The sequence below is a fragment of the Oculina patagonica genome, chromosome 4 (assembly GCF_052425735.1).
Source record: "Oculina patagonica isolate OP01 chromosome 4, crgOcupat, whole genome shotgun sequence".
Lineage (NCBI taxonomy): Eukaryota > Metazoa > Cnidaria > Anthozoa > Scleractinia > Oculinidae > Oculina > Oculina patagonica.
The window spans coordinates 12,558,656-12,580,240 of NC_135761.1; the positions used below are offsets into that span (position 1 = coordinate 12,558,656).

Consider the following 21,585-nt stretch of genomic DNA (forward strand, 5'->3'; position numbering starts at 1 on the left):
CGGGTCTTGTTCATACAAATTAAAAGTTGACCAACAAATTGCTACTTACCAAATTTGCTCTGGGTTATCTGCGATGGACTAGCAGCCCTTTCATGGAACTGAGCTTGATACTTCAAAGTCTCTTCATGCTTAGAATCATTTGTCTTTTATTAAACGAGATGTAATAGTCATGGAAATAACTTCTTAAAAGTTACTTTCATGATTATTTCATCTCTACTAGCCAGGAGGCACAAATCGTTGTCTTTATATTTCTACTTTGTGTTTTCATTCACGAAATCCTCTTTAAAAGTAATATTAACGTGCAACAAATTAAAGCTGAAAGTAGAAACCGTCCTTGCACGGCGTAATAACTAGTAACGTTGCATACCGGTATATCATTTAACACACTTTATAGTCTACCATTTATCCTTTTTCTCCACTGCCTGTTGGCACCTAATAAAAAAAGTTAATTTTTTAGGTAAAAGTAAACAAATGACAATTTTACATGTAACCTTGCGCGCGCGTCTTAAGCAATTGACGCCACACTCTGGACTAGCAATGTACTTACTTGATGAGCACGGCATTAAATACTCGGACTCATAGTTCGAGCTGCACACCCAATTCGTCTGTTTGATCATCGTAAATATAAATAAAAACTTAGTTTTAAAATCATTTTACCCGTTAATATCGTAAAAAATGTTGTGGTTAATCATCGTGGTAGAGTACAATAATAATAAAGTATTTTTCGTTTGTCTCACGACGTAGTGTCACTTGTGATGTAGATCGCGACGTTTTGACTGCACACTGCTAGTCTTCATCAGGCGATAAGGTCGACTGGTTGTGCGTGAACTTATAAAGCACGCTGCTGCGCTGTGATTGGTTGGTTTTCAACAGCTGTGATTGGCGCATTTCGATCCTCGCTGTTTCTGTGTCCTGTTGTTCCCTTAGCGGTCCACTGTCGCACAGTTCTCTTGTTGTTGTGTTTTTGATCGTGGGCATCCACGCCTCAGGAATTTCAATTCCATTATCCCTGTTGATATTATTAGGGTGAAGTCTTATGTGAATTGCCTCTTTGACCCTGCGCTTGTACCAGTGTGGGTCGCGATCAATAAACTTTACCTCATTCCAAAGCGGGTAGTGTCCGGTGTTGTTGGTGTGTTCTGCAACGGCGGAGGTCTGGGTACGGGCGAGTCGGATGTCCCGGTCGTGCTCTTTGATCCTGTCTTTGATCCTATGCAAGACAGGATCAAAAAGCACGACCGGGACATCCGACTCGCCTGATGAAGACTAGCAGTGTGCAGTCGAAACGTCGCGATCTACATCACAAGTGACACTACGTCGTGAGACAAACGAAAAATACTTTATTATTATTTTACCCGTTTTGAGCGTAAGTCCTTCGTTGGAGCAAAGTGGAAGAATGTGGGTTGTGCGTGACGGTGTGTTTATTTACTAGAGTATGGACTTAGGGAAAACGCAAGAAAAAATTAATTCAGGATCATAAATTAAGGTCATTGCCCCGGAATAGAACTGAACTGATCACCATACTCGTTTACGAGAAAGAGACGATTTATTTTTCTCGCGGACCGTGAAGCGGCATAGAAAAAAGCCGCCATTTTGTTTATATGCGCGCTAATTACACGTTAAATTCTGCGCAGTGAGGATGCGCATTGCAATACAGGGCAATAACCTTTTAAAATGAGAAGCGTTCGTTGATTCCATGGGCATGCAGCGAGCCAAGGTATCCCCTTGAAAGACAAAATTTTTGTTTTAATCAAAAGGCTCCAAATTACGTGTTGTATGATCAAACAAATTAAAGTTGACAATCAAATTGTACTTCCTAAAAATGATTGGGTTACCTGAGAAGAACTAGCAGCTCCTCCATGACCATGAAAGCTGCAACTCCCAAGTCTCTTCGTGCACAATGATATATGCTAAGGAACATTTGGCTTATAATAGTAGAGATGTAAAAGTCGTGAAAAGAACTTTTTAAAAGTTAAGTTCATGACTTTTATATCTCAACCAGCCATATTTGTATCCTGGTTGTCTATACGGCGCCTTGAAAAGCTTTGAATAAGCCTCTAAGCTTAGGTAGAACTGATTTTTCTTTTCCAATGCTGATAGACCCGATAGCTAAAGTAAAAAGAGCTAAAGTTAGTAATCTCGTACCCAGATCTTCTCAACCCTGTGAGAGAACATCTAGTAAAGTCGGATTTTGCTCGCGTCAAATGTGTCAGAAATGTGACACACGACGCGACTACGCATGCTCGGCAATTTAGTAGATGAAAAGCTCACTTGGCCGCTGTAAATAGCTAATGAACTTCTTTCCCATACAAAGAGAGACAAGTGACACAATCTTGAAATAGAGTTGAGGAAGAAAAAAAGCCGCCAGTAGTGTTTTTGCTGATAAATTAAAACACTCAAACCAGCCTTCAACGGTGGGGAAAAGCGCGCGCTGTGTTTGACGCGTACAAGCTAGCTGTACGTCTCAAGTACGCGTTAGATTTGCAAAGTTTTTTGCCCAGTCTTTTTACCCACGAATATCGTCATTTTAAAACATTTTGTTCTAACAAGATTAAACTACAAACTGTATCTATAGCTTATTCGCATTAGTAACGTTCAAAACACGACGCGTTTGTAGAAAAGCCTTTAAAACCAAATATTTTCCTACAAGCTAACGCACAGTGAGCGCGTGCGAAACCGGCAAAGTTTGCATCATCCGCGCGCAAATGCCGAAGCTGTTCATCAACCAATCAGATTGGCGAATTGAACGCACTTGACCAGATGTCTACTACCGTGGTAAATAGACATCTGGGTACGAGATTACTAAAGTTAGCTAAAATAAAATGAGCTATGATATTGAGGTTATTAAATGAAAATAAAGTGATGATAAGCTAAGGTTTAAAAGCAAATTATGGATGAAAGATTATGACCGTACGAGATTGTAATATTTCTACTTTGCGCTCTATTCCATGAGTTTACTTTTAAAGTAACATCGTGGAGTAAAGCTGAAAGTAGAAAACGTTTACACTGCTTGCATGAAATGGAGCTTGGTCAAAATAGTAGCACAAAGTGTTTTCTTCACCTTTTTAAAACAAAATGATACAAAAACTTGTAGACTAAAACTTCGTTCACACTGCTTCGTTTAACGGTGAAGAAAAAAATAGAAATCAGCGAGGGTAACTGACTGTTTGAAATGATATAAAAACATGCCGCAAGAACTGCGTGGCAACGGGCTCACTAGAGTAAGCTCGTCGAGTCAGCTAGGGGAAGCGGTAAACTTAGGCCTGGGCACCAGTGGGCGAATAAGGGCAAAAACTTCTGAGGTGTCTGGCAATCGTGACGTCACGAGTTAATGGTTTCCCCAGGAAGCTCCAGGAGTGTTTTCAGCGGTTGTTATCATACAGATCATAACAAAGATAAAGCCTTTTAAGATCAAATTTGGCTGAAACACAAAAGCATCAAAGGATTCAAACAAAAAAAATTGTGATCGATCAATAGGAATCGATGCGAAGGTTCTCAGACAAGTACTTGCTTGGCTAAAGAAGATATCAAAACACATACCTGGGCAGTAGAGACATAAAAATCGTGAAAATAAGTTGTCAATTACTCTGGGTAAGCCCTTAGCAATTTTCTGAGAGAATTGCTTAGGGCTTACCCTGAATAATTGACAGCCACACAAATACATTTTCATAGTTAGAATAGTCCTTCATTAGGTCCTACTACACATAATTGGGAAACATTTAAAGTGTTTTCCAATAAGATGTTGTGGAACTTTTTAGAGGCAAAATATCCAGCAATAACAATTCTAGTTTGTATCCTTTGCTGTTTGCTGACTGGTTCCTTAATAGCTATATCTATTTTTTAATAGCTACTTAAAAGTAATTTACCACTCCTTAACGAGTTGCCAATTGTATACGTACGAGTCAGCTGCCTTGGTAGTACGTAAAAACGTGTTGGAACTACTTCAGTTTGACTGTTTTCTGATGTTCCTTCGAGTAAAGGACCACGCCAGCTCGGACGGGAAATCACATGAATCTGGAGCCAAGGTGGCAATCTGTCTTACAAAAGAGGATCTCTGTTGTATTACAAGTATTCAAAACTAAACAAGAACTCTGAACGTAAAGCAAACCAAAAAGCGACTGCTAACTTGTAATTTTTTTTTCAAACTGAAAAAACGTTACTCTTTTTCAAGCATGGCACGTAACTATGCTACTGTACCACTAATAGAAACGCATTAGCCTGTAGAAAGGGTGCAACTAGCACACAATAGTAGCAGAAGAAAATCATGTACAGTGCAAAGATAAGCAGTGACCGAAAAGTGTCCGTAAAGCGCGGTTAAGTTCTAACTTTGTATGAGAGCGTTTCACTCCGTATTAACGGGTGTCCGTATTAAGCGGGTAAACGTAAGAGAAAATGTGTGAGCTTTTTTTCAGGACAAACGAAACTGCATGTCCGTAATAAGGAGGTGTCCGTATAAAGCGGGTGTCCGTAAACCGGGGTTACACTGTAATAGCTTAATATGGGTGTTTAAAAAGTGAATTGTAGCAGTGGAAGATTTGATCGCAAGATAACTTCATATTTAAATCATTTTAGCCAGTTTGAGCGTTAGACCTTCGTTGGAGCAATGTGGAAGAATGTGGGTTGGGCGTGTGGTTATCTACTAGAGTATGGACTTATGCTATTGAAGTGAGGGATAATGCATGGGCAAGCAAGGTATCCACTTGAAAGACAAAACTTTTGTTTTAATCAAAAGGCTCCAGATTACGTGTTGTATGATCATGCAAATAAAGGTGACCAGTTAATTGCAACTTCTTAAAAATACTTAATTGGGTTACCTGCGATGGACTAGCATCTCTTCCATGAAAGCTACAACTCCCAAGTCTCTTCGTGCACAATGAAATATGCTAAGGAACATTTGGCTTATAATAGTAGAGATGTAAAAGTCGTGAAAAGAACTTTTTAAAAGTTATTTTCATGACTTCTATATCTCAACCAACCACATTTGTATCCTGGTTGTCTATACGGTGTCTTGAATAGCTTTGAAAAATCCTCTAAGGTTAAGTAGAACTGATTTTTCTTTTTTCAATGCTGATAGACCTGATAGCTAAAGTAAAATGAGCTAAAGTTAGCTAAAGTAAAATGGCCTATGATATTGAGGTTATTAAATGAAAATAAAGTGATGATAAGCTAAGGTTTAAAAGCAAATTATGGATGAAAGATTATGACCGTACGAAATTGTAATATTTCTACTTTGTGCTCTATTCCATGAGTTTACTTTTAAAGTAACATCGTGGAGTAAAGCTGAAAGTAGAAAACGTTTACACTGCTTGCATGAAATGGAGCTTGGTCAAAATAGTTGCAAGAAAAGTTTCAACTTTATGGGTAGCACAAAGTGTTTTCTTCACCTTTTTAAAACAAAATGATACAAAAACTTGAGACTAAAACTTCGTTCACACTGCTTCGTTTAACCGTGAAGAAAACATAGAAATCAGCGAGGGTAACTAACTGTTTGAAATGATATAAAAACATGCCGCAAGAACTGGGTGGCAACGGGCTCACTAGAGTAAGCTCGTAGAGTCTGCTTGGGGAAGCGGTGAACTTAGGCCTGGGCACCAGTGGGCGAATAAGGGCAAAAAATTCTGAGGTGTCTGGCAATCGTGACGTCACAAGTAAATGGTTTCCCAAAGGAAGTTCCAGGAGCGAGTGTTTTGAGCGGTTGTTATCATACAGATCATAACAAAAATCATGAAAGGATCGAAGGTATACTGATCTTATATAAGATAAAGTCTTTTAAGTTCAAATTTGGCTGAAACACAAAAGCATCAAAGGATTCAAACAAACATTTTTGTGATCGACCAATAGGAATCGATGCGAAGGTTCTCAGACAACTACTTGCTTGGCTAAAGAAGATATCAAAACACATACCTGGGCAGTAGAGACATAAAAATCGTGAAAATAAGTTGTCAATTATTCTGGGTAAGCCCTTAGCAATTTTCTGAGAGAATTGCTTAGGGCTTCAACCACACAAATACATTTTCATAGCTAGGATAGTCCCAATCTCGAGCCCAGAGTCCGTCCAGTCGGTCAGCGGTACGGGACGGACTCTGGGAAACTGGAATCGATCAGATCAATTTCATGTCGATTTCAGGTAGAACCTTGGTCTTCCGGTTTTTATTGCGCATGCTCTCAGGTCTAAGCGGAAGTAAATTTCCCAGAACGGAAGTAAATCGAGAAAGTTGAACTATTTCTAACACAGTATTAACAGAACTGGTGTTTATCAAAGCAACAAAAGTAACAAAAACGTTCTGCAGTTAACAAAAAAACAGAGTCAACAAAAGAGCCTCTGGTGTTTTGATTTCCGTTAGTCTCTTTCTTGTGCATACTGTTATAATGGTTTTAAATCAAATATCTTGTTTGCCTTCCAAGATTTCGCCTGACTGTGTGCATGTGTTCGTTGTTGTTTTGCGGACGACAGTGAAGAAATTTACATAATGCACAACGTACGGACAGGCTATTGATCTGTTGATAAAAATTTTTGTTTGGCGACTTTCGTATATTTCAAAGGCTTCTCGCTGACAGCGCATCTTTTCATGATAGATTGCATGTTTTCGAGCAAATAATTTTTTCCTCGTCAAATAGCGGTAATATTAATAAAGACGTTAAAGGCCACATCGGTCAACGCTATTCAAAAGGTGTAATTAGCATTTCGGCGACTCAGCTCGTGCACACATTCACGCAATTCACGTGCACAAAATTGTACAATTCCTTTTTTCAGCAAAACAACAACGCGTAATGTTCAAATTCTGCTTTATTAGTTATTATTTTGAATCGAGCACTGTCTGCGATATTCAGTTTTTCAACCGTAACGGAGATTTAAAAGAAAACAGTAGTTCTAGCGAGATTTGTAAGTCAACTATAAATTGAGTTTTCAATCGACCTTGTCCTTGGTGACGCCGTGGTTGTTGTTTTAAAACTCCGCTCAGAATCGACGCTTAAAGGAAGTCCTTTTTTATTCAAGGTATCTTTTAACTTCAAAAAGAATGGTAGAATTAGAAAATACTTCATTTATGTAGCGCCATATGACGAGTTCTTAGGTGTTTTACAAAATTAAGGTGATACACCTGAACATTTGACCATGGAAAACAAAAAATGTTTTTCCAGGGTTTCCGGTTTGGTTTACTTCCGGGGAAGATTTTCAGACTTCCGTGTTGATTTCTATTGTTCTTTGAGGACCAGTAAGACACTGAATTATTATTCAGTTTCCCAGAGTGAGTCCCGGCGACCCTACCGCTGACCAACCGCTGACGGATCGCGGAGCCGGGGCTCACTCTGGGCTCGAGATTGGGATAGTCCTTCATTAGGTCCTACTACACATAATTGGGAAACATTCAAAGTGTTTTCCAATAAGATGTTGTGGAACTTTTTAAAGGCAAAATATCCAGCAATAACAATTTTAGTTTGTATTCTTTGCTGTTTGCTGACTGGTTCCTTAATAGCTAAATCTATTTTTTAATAGCTACTTAAAAGTAATTTACCACTCCTTAACGAGTTGCCTATTGTATACGTACGAGTCAGCTGCATTGATACTCCGTAAAAACGTGTTGGAACGACTTCAATTTGACTGTTTTCTGATGTTTCTTCGAGTAAAGGACCACGCCAGCTCGGACGGGAAATCACACGAATCTGGAGCCAAGGTCGCAATCGGTCTTACAAAAGAGGATCTCTGTTGTATTACAAGTATTCAAAACTAAACAAGAACTCTGAACGTAAAGCAAACCAAAAAGCGGCTGCTAACTTGTAATTTTTTTTTCAAACTGAAAAAACGTTACTCTTTTTCAAGCATGACACGTAACTATGCTACTGTACCACTAAAAGAAACGCATTAGCCTGTAGAAAGGGTGCAACTAGCACACAATAGTAGCAGAAGAAAATCATGTACAGTGCAAAGATAAGCAGTGACCGAAAAGTGTCCGTAAAGCGCGGTTAAGTTCTAACTTTGTATGAGAGCGTTTCACTCCGTATTAACGGGTGTCCGTATTAAGCGGGTAAACGTAAGAGAAAATGTGTGAGCTTTTTTTCAGGACAAACGAAACTGCATGTCCGTAATAAGGAGGTGTCCGTATAAAGCGGGTGTCCGTAAACCGGGGTTACACTGTAATAGCTTAATATGGGTGTTTAAAAAGTGAATTGTAGCAGTGGAAGATTTGATCGCAAGATAACTTCATATTTAAATCATTTTAGCCAGTTTGAGCGTTAGACCTTCGTTGGAGCAATGTGGAAGAATGTGGGTTGGGCGTGTGGTTATCTACTAGAGTATGGACTTATGCTATTGAAGTGAGGGATAATGCATGGGCAAGCAAGGTATCCACTTGAAAGACAAAACTTTTGTTTTAATCAAAAGGCTCCAGATTACGTGTTGTATGATCATGCAAATAAAGGTGACCAGTTAATTGCAACTTCTTAAAAATACTTAATTGGGTTACCTGCGATGGACTAGCATCTCTTCCATGAAAGCTACAACTCCCAAGTCTCTTCGTGCACAATGAAATATGCTAAGGAACATTTGGCTTATAATAGTAGAGATGTAAAAGTCGTGAAAAGAACTTTTTAAAAGTTATTTTCATGACTTCTATATCTCAACCAACCACATTTGTATCCTGGTTGTCTATACGGTGTCTTGAATAGCTTTGAAAAATCCTCTAAGGTTAGGTAGAACTGATTTTTCTTTTTTTCAATGCTGATAGACCTGATAGCTAAAGTAAAATGAGCTAAAGTTAGCTAAAGTAAAATGGCCTATGATATTGAGGTTATTAAATGAAAATAAAGTGATGATAAGCTAAGGTTTAAAAGCAAATTATGGATGAAAGATTATGACCGTACGAGATTGTAATATTTCTACTTTGTGCTCTATTCCATGAGTTCACTTTTAAAGTAACATCGTGGAGTAAAGCTGAAAGTAGAAAACGTTTACACTGCTTGCATGAAATGGAGCTTGGTCAAAATAGTTGCAAGAAGAGATTTAACTTTATGGGTAGCACAAAGTGTTTTCTTCACCTTTTTAAAGCAAAATGATACAAAAACTTGAGACTAAAACTTCGTTCACACTGCACCGTTTAACGGTGAAGAAAACATAGAAATCAGCGAGGTTAACTAACTGTTTGAAATGATGTTAAAACATGCCGCAAGAACTGTGTGGCAACGGGCTCTAGAGTAAGCTCGTCGAGTCAGCTTGGGGAAGCAGTAAACTTAGGCCTGGGCACCAGTGGGCGTATGAGGGCAAAAAATTCCGAGGGAGCGAGTGTTTTTAGCGATTGTTATCATACAGATCATAACAAAAATCATGAAAGGATCGAAGGTATACTGATCTTATATAAGATAAAGTCTTTTAAGTTCAAATTTGGCTGAAACACAAAAGCATCAAAGGATTCAAACAAACAATTTTGTGATCGATCGATAAGAATCGATGCGAAGGTTCTCAGACAAGTACTTGCTTGGCTAAAGAAGATATCAAAACACATACCTCGGCAGTAGAGACATAAAAATCGTGAAAATAAGTTGTCAATTATTCTGGGTAAGCCCTTAGCAATTTTCTGAGAGAATTGCTTAGGGCTTACCCTGAATAATTGACAACCACACAAATACATTTTCATAGTTAGGATGGTCCTTCATTAGGTCCTACTACACATAATTGGGAAACATTCAAAGTGTTTCCCAATAAGATGTTGTGGAACTTTTTAAAGGCAAAATATCCAGCAATAACAATTTTAGTTTGTATTCTTTGCTGTTTGCTGACTGGTTCCTTAATAGCTAAATCTATTTTTTAATAGCTACTTAAAAGTAATTTACCACTCCTTAACGAGTTGCCTATTTTATACGTACGTGTCAGCTGCCTTGGTACTCCGTAAAATCGTGTTGGAACTACTTCAATTTGATTGTTTTCTGATGTTCCTTCGAGTAAAGGACCACGCCAACTCGGACGGGAAATCACATGAATCTGGAACCAAGGTGGCAATCGGCCTTACAAATATTCAAAACCAAACAAGAACTCTGAACGTAAAGCAAACCAAAAAGCGACTGCTAATATAACTTGCCCTCACGATCAACACCGGAATAGGCATGAACTGATAAAACGAGCAAACATACAGTATAAAAACATGAAAGAATTGGTTAGCAGTGGGCTCACTGACTGAGCTCGACGGGCGAGCTTGACTGTTTCTTCACAACTGAAAATTATAACAGAATACGCGACTCAAATTAGTACGACTAAATTGCGCTACTTAAATTTGAAAAAAAGCGCGCGCTAGCATTTAACAGAAACATATACCGCGCGCCCAACCAACTTCAGGCTAAGAAGTTATTTAAAAATATAGTGCTTATTAAGTTACTCAGTTATTTGTTCATGACATCTCAGTGTTATTTGTTAATGATAGAGTTAGTAACCAACTTATTTAACTGAAAGTGGTATTACGCGATTGTTGTGTAACGTTGTGGAACGCTAGCGATTTAAAAATATAACTGGAATTCAGAAAAGAGTCAGAAAAAGTCAGCGCAATTTGAGGTCACTTGAATGACCCTAGTCAGACCCTGCCATTTTAGATGCCATTGAAATTTTAACTGTATATGGTGAAGTGAAATCCTATTGCATTGCTGCAAGTTGTATAACTGCAGCTCTGGATTATTACATTTTGCAGTTTTACAGAGATCACTTTCGTTTAGAGACGCTCCGCGTAAAATATAATAAAGAAACTCTTTTATGTAATCAAAAACAAAGGCGTGGCTGACTAGGGTCCTTTGAATCTTCCCGCACAAATAGAGATGGCGGAACCAGGGAGGGGGACTTAAACTCTAAACAGCCAATCAGATTAAAGCGGAATAAAGTTAAAATTTGTGTACAACGACCAAATGTCCGTGAATTGCGGACTTTCAATTCGGAGTTGGCCAGAGTCCGTGTCTAAGAGCTGACAAAAGATTAGGTCGTTCGATGTATAAGATTGTGACAGAGCCCCTCTAATTTGTTTTTGGCGAAACTCATCCGATTGGTCAATTTGCTCTGTTTGAAAAATTAACTTTGGCTGATAAGTCTGGGATAAAAGCCGTCTTTGGAAAACTTATGTGACAAAGCCCGTGAAATTTGATTTGGAAGGTATCTTTGATTCACATAAAATCTCATACTAACTGTGAAGTGTGTCAAATTCCTAAAAGGCGATATCATTGGGCATGTTTACATTAGCTGTCAAAGTTAGTCATCCATCTTCTGCTGTGAAAAGCTAACTTTTCGTGCCGTGTCGTTAACTAATATATAGCGTAGGAATGTCTCTTTAGGCTCGACAATCATGTCTTATTACTGGTCATGGATATTAGAATGATTACACGATTTTCCACCAAACCAAGATGCATTTGTGGAGGAATGAGCCGAAAACCAAGTACAGAGTAACAACAAATACAATACAATACAATACAATACAATACAATACAATACAATACAATACAATACAATACAATACAATACATACTAGTTATGCAACGCTTTCGAGTGGTATACTATGGAATATCCCACGAGTCACTTGTATTTTCTCGGTATACACACGAGCCTTTAGGCGAGTGTGTATGCCAAGAAAATACAAGTGACAAGTGGGATATTCCATATTATATAATAACCTGAATTCTACGCGCATTTTGATTGGTTCTTACTTATGATCTATCAGAGTACAGACACATGGATGACGTCACGCGGTGGTGTGACTCGCGCGCGTGATCAGAGTTCATAGTCCAAATCAGAGTTGTCGGCAAAGTTTTTCAAACTTGCGGGGCCACAACAAAGCAAAAAAGTTCAGCTTAATTACAAATCTTCAGTGAGAAACAATACGCCAAGCATCGTTCACCTTTAGAAGCATTTAACTGGGCGAAACAAGCTTGAAGAAGACAGTGAATTATTCGAGAAATTATCCGAAATCTGTATGAAAGTTTGACCGATGTTGTACAGTTGGACGACGCCACGGAAAACAAACGAATTGCGGTTGAACGCTTCGGTTAATGCTTACAGATTTGAACAACTTTCCAAATCGGAATAAAGGTTAGTTTTTTCATTGACTTTCAATTGACCATTTTTCTGTTTATTCAATCGGATTAACAATGCTTCGTGTTAACGAAAACTTAATAGTGAAATCAAAACAACTTCGCTCATCGACCGGTACGGCAGCATTGCTCACACAGAAGTGTGCTGAAGTCTTGTGTTATTATATAAAACAAATAGATTTCATTTTGCCGTGCGTCTGTTCAGTAATAGATCACAGAAGACGTCAAAATGTGGTATGAACATCAGTGACCCACTCGGCTAGCGCCTCGTGGGCCACTTCTCTGTTCATACCACATTTTGACGTCATCTGTGATCCATTACTGAACAGACGCACGGCAAAATGAAATCTATTTGTTAAGTATACCACGAGAAAGTGTTGTGTAACTATTTTATACCATGCCATAGAAAATACGCTTACTAAATTTCGTCGAGAATACAGTCGCAGCGCACTATGGGAAGGTTGGGTTGAATACCGTCGAATATACAACGGCTTTCCTGTATTCTGATTGGCTGTATTTTCTATGGCATGGTATAAAATACAATACAATACAATACAATACAATACAATACAATACAATACAATACAATACAATACAGATTTTAGTCATTTCCCCATGGGGACTTTTCAGAGACAACGAAAAAAAAAATAGTTTTTTATTTTGTTCTTAGTTCGGATAAAGCAAATAAACTGAAATGCATGCTAACCATAACCCCAACTTATAGGCATAAACGTCAATCCAAATTCAAAACTGTACGATGCCCGATACATGAACAAGAGATGCATGTTGGGGCCAAATCTGTCCCCCGTTGCAAATAGACTTTTTTCCGTAAAAAAAGTATATAAAAATAAGTAACAATTTATGAACTGCTCTGCCAGAGGGCGAAAACCCGCTCACAACAGTTACATTGGAGGGAGGAGGGTTGGCCTAGTGGTTAGAGCGCTAGTCTCTAGATCGAGCGGTCTGGGGTCACTTTGTTGTGTTCTTCAGGGGCAAGACACTTCCCTACCAGGGTGTAGTTAAACTCGAATCAGCTCCGACAAGTATGGGCCACTTGGCTCCCGGCTTTACCTATCCGGAGTGACGACTTTTTGCGAAAAATTGATCAGGGTGGGCGTGAAGCTGAAAGGAGGGGGGGAGGAAACCAGCCACAAGGGGGGATAACGAGAAGATTGTACATTTTAAACAGTGCCTTTTTTTGCAGGCAAGGGCGGTGTGATTAATAGAGCTGGTCTCTTAAAGAAGGTCGCAGAAGCTTCAACAGTCTTAGCACAGAATGTTATCTACACAAAAAATATAACAAATTCAATTTATTCATATTCACAAACTACACTACTCGATTTTAAAACAAAACTGAAAACTTGTAGATTAAAACGTTATTTACACTGCACTGTTTAACGGCTGGGGGAGAATTTGAAATCGGCGAGGATAACTAACTGCTTGACAAATATTAACACGTTTATCCGTACAAGTTTTGTTTTATCCCTTCCCATTCCCAGGGGCACAACAAACGAGGCAAAGCAAGCTGAAAAGCACTGTGCACGTAACACCGCTACACCACCGTAGCGCAGGGCAAATATGACAATTGATCCACTCTATTAAAATGACAAGTCGCCGAGAATCCGCATGTTACCGTACGTGTGCCTCCACCAATTCTGCGACAATGAATTGGGAGGCGCTTGTCATTTTAATGGGGTCTGCAACTCTCATATTTACCATTTTCTGGCATTTCCAAGGCCACCGCCCGAATGCCGTTGTGTTACAGTCACGCTCTCAGTTTTGCCCTAAGGGTAGTTTCAAGTATGCCCTATAACACCACTACACCACCGTAGCACAGGGTAAATATGACTGTCGCTCCACTCTATTAAAATGACAAGTCGCCGAGAATCCGCGTGTTACCGTACGTGTGCCTCCACCAATTCTGCGACAATGAATTGGGAGGCGCTTGTCATTTCAATGGGTCTGCAACTCTCATATTTACCACTCGCATTTCCAAGGCCACTGCCCGAATGCCTCTGTATTACAGCGCACACTCGAAACTAGCCCCTCGTTTTTAAAACCGGCCTGAAACAAAAGTGCCCCGAGCTAGGCCAGAGCCGCTTGTTTCAACCTGGACGAAAAAAGGCCTTCCCTTAAAACAAAAACAAGTTTAGACAAAAACGTATTTGTGTACAGTTTGTCGTCCCCGTCAATATCTATCCTTACCGAACCGTTTTACCGTACAGTGTAAATTAATTTTTATTGAATGAAAAATATATTAACAACTAATATGCGTGACAGTATTGTATTTGTTTGCGAGCGGTGAAGATCAGAAAATAGCATCGTAAATCACTGTAAAACAAAAGAAGGCACATGATTAATTAGGTTAAAAAATAATAATAAAAAAATGAGATTCTTTGCAAGGTACTTCCATATGACTCGTAGTGTGTGAGCAGTACTTTCATGTAGTTTATAATGGCACCCATTATTACACTGTATAACCTTCTTACGTTAAAAGCAGTGGATAAAGCTGATAAAGCCTGAGTGTCTGACCGTTCAGACGAAATCTAAGTGAGCAGTACTCTCATGTGGCTCTGTTTATTAAACTACGCAAGGTGGTGATAACTTTTAAGTCTGTGGACGAAACCTTAGAGGTTGGCCAGTTAAATGAACGTTACTGAGGAGAACGTTTATGAAGTAATGTTTACTATGCCCAGGTGACCAGAAAGCTACGTGTATGGCTAAAGAACATATCAAAATACTAACCTGGCCATTAGAGACATAGAAGTCGTGGAAATAGCAGAGGATGGCCAAGGGCTGGCCCAGAATTATTGACACCCATACCAGAACATTTCCATAATTGGGATAATCTTTTAAAAAGTATTTCCCAAATATATGAAGTGGGACCTAAGCAAAATGAATAAAAAATACATTTTTTAATAGCCTTGGAAGGCAAAATATCACACTAAGAAGTTTAAGTTTGTATTCTTGGCTGTTTGATTGGTTCCTAACTATAAGAGATGCATACCCCATTCTAACTAAAAACAGCAGACCTGCTTCTTTCTGCTTTTCAAATTTGACAACCGCTGCCACTTTGTACTAACTACCATCAGCGTTTTTAGGCGGTGACGCAACGCCTATATGCTGTGGCCCGTGGACGGGCAATGTTACGATTACTCCAACCGAGTAGCACTGGGAACTAGGCACTTTGTTGTTTACTCAGTTTTGGTACGCCATCTTTGATTGTCATGAGTACTGAATCAACTTTAAGAGCATCCATCGGCAAAACGCGTTTGATTTCTAACGTACAGTTAAACAGAGTTTTGGGTTAAAAGGAGAATGATGTACTGGATAATTGTGAGCTCGGTTAAAGAACTTTTCTACCATTATACGTGTATTCGAAGTCGGCATACGTGATGGCAGACTAACTTGACTGATGTTGAATTTGACGAGTGAAGGCCGGCTAGTGTCATAACTTTTGAAACCTTTCCAAAAGGGAGACCAATGGCAGCAGTATCTTGATTAGATTGCAAAGGTGAGCTATCTGAAATCTTTGTTTGCTTTGACGTGCATTGTTGTCGATAATATTTAAGTTTAAGTTAATTTTCTTTTCTTTTCCCTTCGCGACTCGCCATCTTCTGATTTACTGCTTTTGATAATATTTATTCGGGTATTTATCTCAAGCCATTAAAAACAAAACAGTGACGGTATCCGTATTCCTATTTGTACGAGAAGCCAGAATTAAGAATTAAGAAATTAAGAAAGAACTTCTACCCTATTTCTAGTAAGCGGTGTTGACTTCATTACATTTCAGACCATTTCAATACGGTAGTGTCACACAATCTTCAGTATCGACTAGGTGTGGAAATCAATCCTGGGCCTTTCTGTTGCTAAATGACGAAGTTCATAATGATTTTAATGTATTTATCGTATCATACTGTAAGTTTTTAATGTATTGAAGGTTCGTTTTGTAGTCAAGGCAAATAAAAATTAAAATGAATAAGAAAAATGCAATTTCTGGGATCATTGTAAAGCGTCATCGCCTGCGCATGCATGTATGCGTGCCGGTTATTTCCCACAGATAAAGTCATTTGACAGGGTTCCGCAAACGACAAGGAGGGGAGGGGGAGGTGGTGGTTTAAAAGCGACCTACTTTTAACAAAATAAAGTTTTTAATCATAATTTTTCGACAATAAGGGACCGTTCATTTTTTATGGGGTAGGGGGGGGGTGGTGGGATTTGATAGATAGTCACTGTAATATATAATGCCCCCCCCTTCTTCATCGAAAATTTTTTACCTGCCCCCCCCTCGAAATCCAATTTTTTTCGATGACCCCACCCCCCCGAAAAAAAAGAAAAAGAAAAAAGAAAACAATAATGAAGAAAAATTAAAATATATTGAGCCTTGAGACTAAAGAATGTATCAGTGTACAAAAATCACATCCCCAAATAGCTGGCATTGCCTCAACTGTTTATTGTGGATGCCGTCTGTTATGTAAGTATGGGTTCTCTGCATTTGTAACCAATAAGCTGTTGGGTTGAGTTAATGGCGTTTGGTACATAACAAAGTAGGGGGGTCTGGGGGTATGTTCCCCCGGGAAAATTTGAATTTTCAGAACCTCAGGAATGTCATTTTGGGCATTCTGGCAAGATTTTTTTTACCCTTACAGAAGCCTCTTTACAACACTTAAAAGTATAATTATTTTTAGTGACCCCCCCCCCCTTACAGACCATATTTTTTGGCTGACCCCCCCTTTGAAGCCAATTTTTTCTGGATGGCCCCCCCTCAAATCCCACCAGCCCCCCTACATGTACCTCATAAAAAATGAACCGCCCCTAATATTCAATGGGGAGGGGGAGGTGGGGGGGGGGTTGAAAGCGACCTACTTTTAACAAAAAATGTTTGTAATCATAATTTTCAAACAATAATATTCAGACGGACTTTAAGAACATTTTGGACATTTTTTGCTTGAAATTTTGGGCTTTATATACTCTAAACAACTTTTTCCATCAAGAGACTGTACGGACTTTTACGGGTAAGGTGAGTTTGTTTTACAGTAAAGTTTGTTTTATTAGCTTTGAACAGTGCTCAATCCAGAACAGTGTTTAATCCATGGATAATCTGACTGCTGACAATATGGTGATACTGTTGGTTTAGACAATGAATAAATTCACATAAACTTGTTAAGTTAACTGTACCTGTGATAACATTGCTAAGAAAGCCCAGAATCTGAAAAGCCTTAGTGGAACGCTTACAAGAAACTGCAAAAAACAATAACAATAATAAAATCAATCAATCAATCAATCAACTAACCAACCAACCAATCAGTTAAACCTGGTTTGCACTAGCAACACAAGCATAAGAAGGTTGTGCCGCTTGAAACAACATAAGCATAAGCACCAGCAAAAGAACACGATGTTTACTAGTTACAAGGCACAAATGCTCAGACCCAGTGAATCTGAAACGAGTGCATAAATTGAGCATACAATTGGCCAGATGTAGTTAATTTCCTTGCGTTAATATGCAGTGTTTCGTTTTTGCACGCATAACGCAAACATGAGCACAAGCGCAAGCCCAAGAAAAGGGGAAAAAGATCCTTGTGCTTATGCTTGCATCAAGGCTGTTTTCACGGTGAAATAAGAGGTGTTGTGCTTGTGCTTACATTGCTAGTGAAAACCAGGCTTAAGTCGGTCGCTTACTCACTCAGCTGTCATTGGTCAGTTTGTGCTGTTGAGTTGTGTTCTTGGGAAGGACAATTCACTGCGCAACACCTCTTTCCATTTAAAATTCAATTTCGAAGCATATAATGTGGCATAAATAGACTCTATTTAGTCTGCATTAGAGCTTAGTGTCCCATTAGACTGCAGCTGGTGCTTATCCCGGTTTAATTCTGCGGCATTATGCAACTAGCTTTAACTCGACTTTTATTTCAATACAATATCAGTTAAAATATACAGGCTAAGCCGCATTAGCATTAGGGGCTAGCCGAGGCGAACTTACCAGGAGTAGTTCTAGGATGCCCAGTCCACCACTGGGTTACATGTACTTACAAGTATTTAATTCAGCACTACCCATTTATATAAGTTAACTGGGCGGAGAGAGGAGCTGTAAGAATAAAGTGTCTTTTCCAAGAACATAACACAGTGACTCCCGGCTAAGGAACTTAAACCCAAACTCGGTTTGAGCTGATCCTGAGTTCAATCTGGAGGCCAGCACAATAACAATCAGGATCCCATGTCTCCAAAATGAGACAAGCACAGGCTGAGGCGAATTTTAAGTAAGTAAATATTTATAAACTTTACCTCGTGAAAAAGAGCGCTTAAAAGAAAGACTGCAATCTGTGCCTGAATAGAGGTATATCCACTTTTAAGCATAGGCGTATAAAGATGTCTGAAAAATATGATAACAAAGTAAACATAAAAAATGGAATAGTACTTGTGGACAGTAACACAATTTTGTTCTACACTCCATGTTGAACAAAGAATGATTAAGACAATAAAGAAGCATTTGACACTGCATCAATTACAAGGACGGGGACAAAGCAAGTTTCTGTGAAATTTTATAGTAGCCTGGAAACTAAAGGGAGTGGCCTCTCATTGGTCCCGGCCACTATGGCCAACACCTAAATATTAGTGATTGCTGTATTTAAAGGCAAAAAAATTATGTTCAAAACTGGAGTCACAACCATGCCCGTTATAGCGAGAAACCATTATAGCGGGTCAGTCATTTCCAGTCAAACCTCTATCGCCGGGGATTTGAATTTTGTCCGTAATAGCGAGTGGCCGCAATAGCAGGGTGTCCGCAAGGCGAGAGTTGACTTTATGGTACATCTATAACCTCCTTACAAAGCAAGTTTTACAATCCTTAAAGATTAATGAACTTACATCACAAGGCCTGGAAGGATGTTTGAGTCTGGAATTTGGCCACACTCACAATAGCTAAACTTGTTACATGTCTCAGTCTTCATACACAGTCATTTCAGTAATGCAATTTAGCCACTGCCAAATGGTGTTAAATATAAACCAAGTTTGCCAAATGTAGGACACAGGGAAGCCTATTTTTGGCAAGCATGGATTATATTTGACAGAGGTGTGGTATCTGAATAAGTTTAGGACATGTACAACAACACTACTAACAGTGAGGCTTCGATTTAATAAAGTGCCAAGGGACTGGGGACATTTGTTTATTATATTGAAAGTCTTGATATAGTAATTACATGTAATGAATTTTTGGAAAAACAGTCAAAATGTTGTTTGAGTAATCAGTGATGCCAGTCCAGAAAAAAAATCAATAACAAAAGTTATAAAAACATAAGAAAAAACAAACCGTCTTGCCCAGCGATGAACCGGAATGTTCCAAGCCTGCCAGAAGTAGGCAATATTAGGCGCGTTCCTACAAAAACAGAACAAAGCTAGTTTGTTTCTGTTTCTTTTATCTCTAATCCTATCTCTAATTATATCTATGTTTATATTCCTTGTTCCTGGTCATTATGCCATCACTTTGTATACTGGGATGGTTAGTGAGATCTGCAATCCCCATGCTAAAAACTGCATGTTTATAAAAAAATTTTTGTAAACTAGAACCAAAGATTTGCTTGTTTCTCCTTCCTGTATTTTTATTTTCTGGTCTATTGAATCAGCAGCAGACAGTACTTATTGTAGTTTCTGTGAGGTCTTAATTACCGCCTCGTGCACAGAAAGTGTTCTTTCAGAAGGCAGCCCTGGTACCAATTATATCAGGATACACAGGAGTCAGTACCTGTTTACTTTCAAATTGGCAATAGAGAAATGCACTTTTAATTAATTGCAATCTCTACATTGCAGCTACTCTCCTATAGACCTGTCCCATCCTACTTCAAAACTTAATGAACCCTGATAAATATCTTATTACATACATACCACCAATCCCTGTAGAATGTTCTGTCTCCAAACTTTAACACTTCTGCAACAATATTAAGCCCGCTGTGAAAAGTGGCATAAAAAAACAGGAGCCAAATCAAGTGATTTGGAACCTAAAAAATAAAAAAAAGATGAAACATCAGTAGGAAAATTCTCCTTACTGTCCAAAAAAATTACTTCCCTTAATTGGGAGAGAGAATTATTTTTTTGGTTATATTAAATCACAACCACACCTGTAGGTGTCTACAAAACTGAATTTTTATAACAGACAAAAAGGAATTTTTATTATTTAAAAAAGTGCTTAGCTCATGGTCAGTACGTTGCTTAACTCCTATTAATACCCAGCTAATAAGCATAAGCTGTACATTAAACTGCACCCCTGTCTAATTCTAATGGGAAACATGGTGGCCAAATGGTTTTAAAACATGCCAAACTCCGGATCGAGCCGTACAGATTCAAGCCCTGGCCAGGGTCACTGTGTTATGTTCTTGGGCAAGACACATTACTCTCATAGTGCTACTCTCCATCCAGGTGTTTAAATGGTATCGGCAAAATAATGCTGGAGGGGGGGGAGGGGGAGGGGAACCCTGCAATGGACTAGCATCCCATCTAGGGGGGAGCAGAAATATTGCTAGCCGCTTAACGCTATTGAAACTAGGACAAGTTCTGGCAGCATGGGCCACCTAATTGGCTAGAGATTTCCCTTTTTTCCCTGATTGATTCTGACTAAAATAATTACCATTAAAAGATGTCAGAATAAAAACGTCTGTGTGTAGCTTCAGGCCTGGGTGTCTTAGCAGGTAAGTACTTAATCCAGTTTTTATTTCATGTAAATTAGATATTTTACTAAAAAAAATCCAGACCCAGACGTACATTGTATTTACAACCTGCAAGTCGGCATTTATGAACCTTAGTGGCCCATGAGGCAGAGCTTATCCCAGTTCCTCTGGCATCATGAAGTGAATTTAGGATGAGATGCTAGTCCAATTACAGGGTTACCCCAAAGCATTAAATTTGCTGGTCATCATTTAAACACCTGGGTGGAGAGAGACACTGTGAGAGTAAATTGCTTTACACAAGAACACATACACCAAAGTGAGCCCAGCCAGGAATAAAACCTGGACGGCACGATCAAGAGTCCACTACACTAGGACACCACACCTTTCACGTTTACACCTTATAGTCTATTCAATGTACATACACAACTACTAAAAATTATATTAAATAGTTATATAGATTAGTTTGTACTTACAGCCAGTTTCATTACTCTTTCAAGGCCCCTAGCAAGGTCCATGTCCTGTTAAGAAAAACAAAAAATTGTAAGGTAAAGTATGTTGTTTACTTCCTAAAAGTAATTCAACCATTTTATCACCATGAAAAAGTTCAACATTGTCATGAATAACAGCTGCATGTACATGTATATCATACCTGAATAGGCTTCCAAGAATTTTTGACAGTCGGAACAATCCACTAGGAAAACAAAGAAAATAATGCCAGAAATAAAACGACTTCATCGAAGAAACAATAAAGTCAAAATTAACAAAAACGCAGGGGGGACTTAATCTTGGCAATAGTGACAACAGAGCAGTTCTCACAATGTCTACAAGTGAGTCAATTGACAACAACATCCATTAAGTATATGGTGCAGTTAAT

At 38.8% G+C, this 21,585-nt stretch overlaps 1 protein-coding gene across 3 annotated transcripts in view; it reads right to left on the bottom strand.

Moving 5' to 3' along the window:
- Positions 1-13,349: 13,349 nt before the first annotated feature.
- LOC144651506 (diacylglycerol O-acyltransferase 1-like) overlaps positions 13,350-21,585 on the bottom strand; it is a 31,416-nt gene continuing 23,180 nt past the window's right edge. For all 3 annotated transcript variants that reach the window (XM_078511462.1, XM_078511464.1, XM_078511463.1), the window contains exons 11-18: positions 21,361-21,402; positions 21,185-21,229; positions 19,933-20,045; positions 19,361-19,426; positions 18,337-18,424; positions 17,233-17,295; positions 14,800-14,940; positions 13,350-14,385 (exon numbers count right to left, since the gene is read on the bottom strand). In XM_078511462.1, the coding sequence (XP_078367588.1) occupies positions 14,383-14,385; positions 14,800-14,940; positions 17,233-17,295; positions 18,337-18,424; positions 19,361-19,426; positions 19,933-20,045; positions 21,185-21,229; positions 21,361-21,402 (561 nt within the window). In that variant the 3' untranslated portion in view covers positions 13,350-14,382. The remainder of the gene's footprint in view (positions 14,386-14,799; positions 14,941-17,232; positions 17,296-18,336; positions 18,425-19,360; positions 19,427-19,932; positions 20,046-21,184; positions 21,230-21,360; positions 21,403-21,585) is intronic.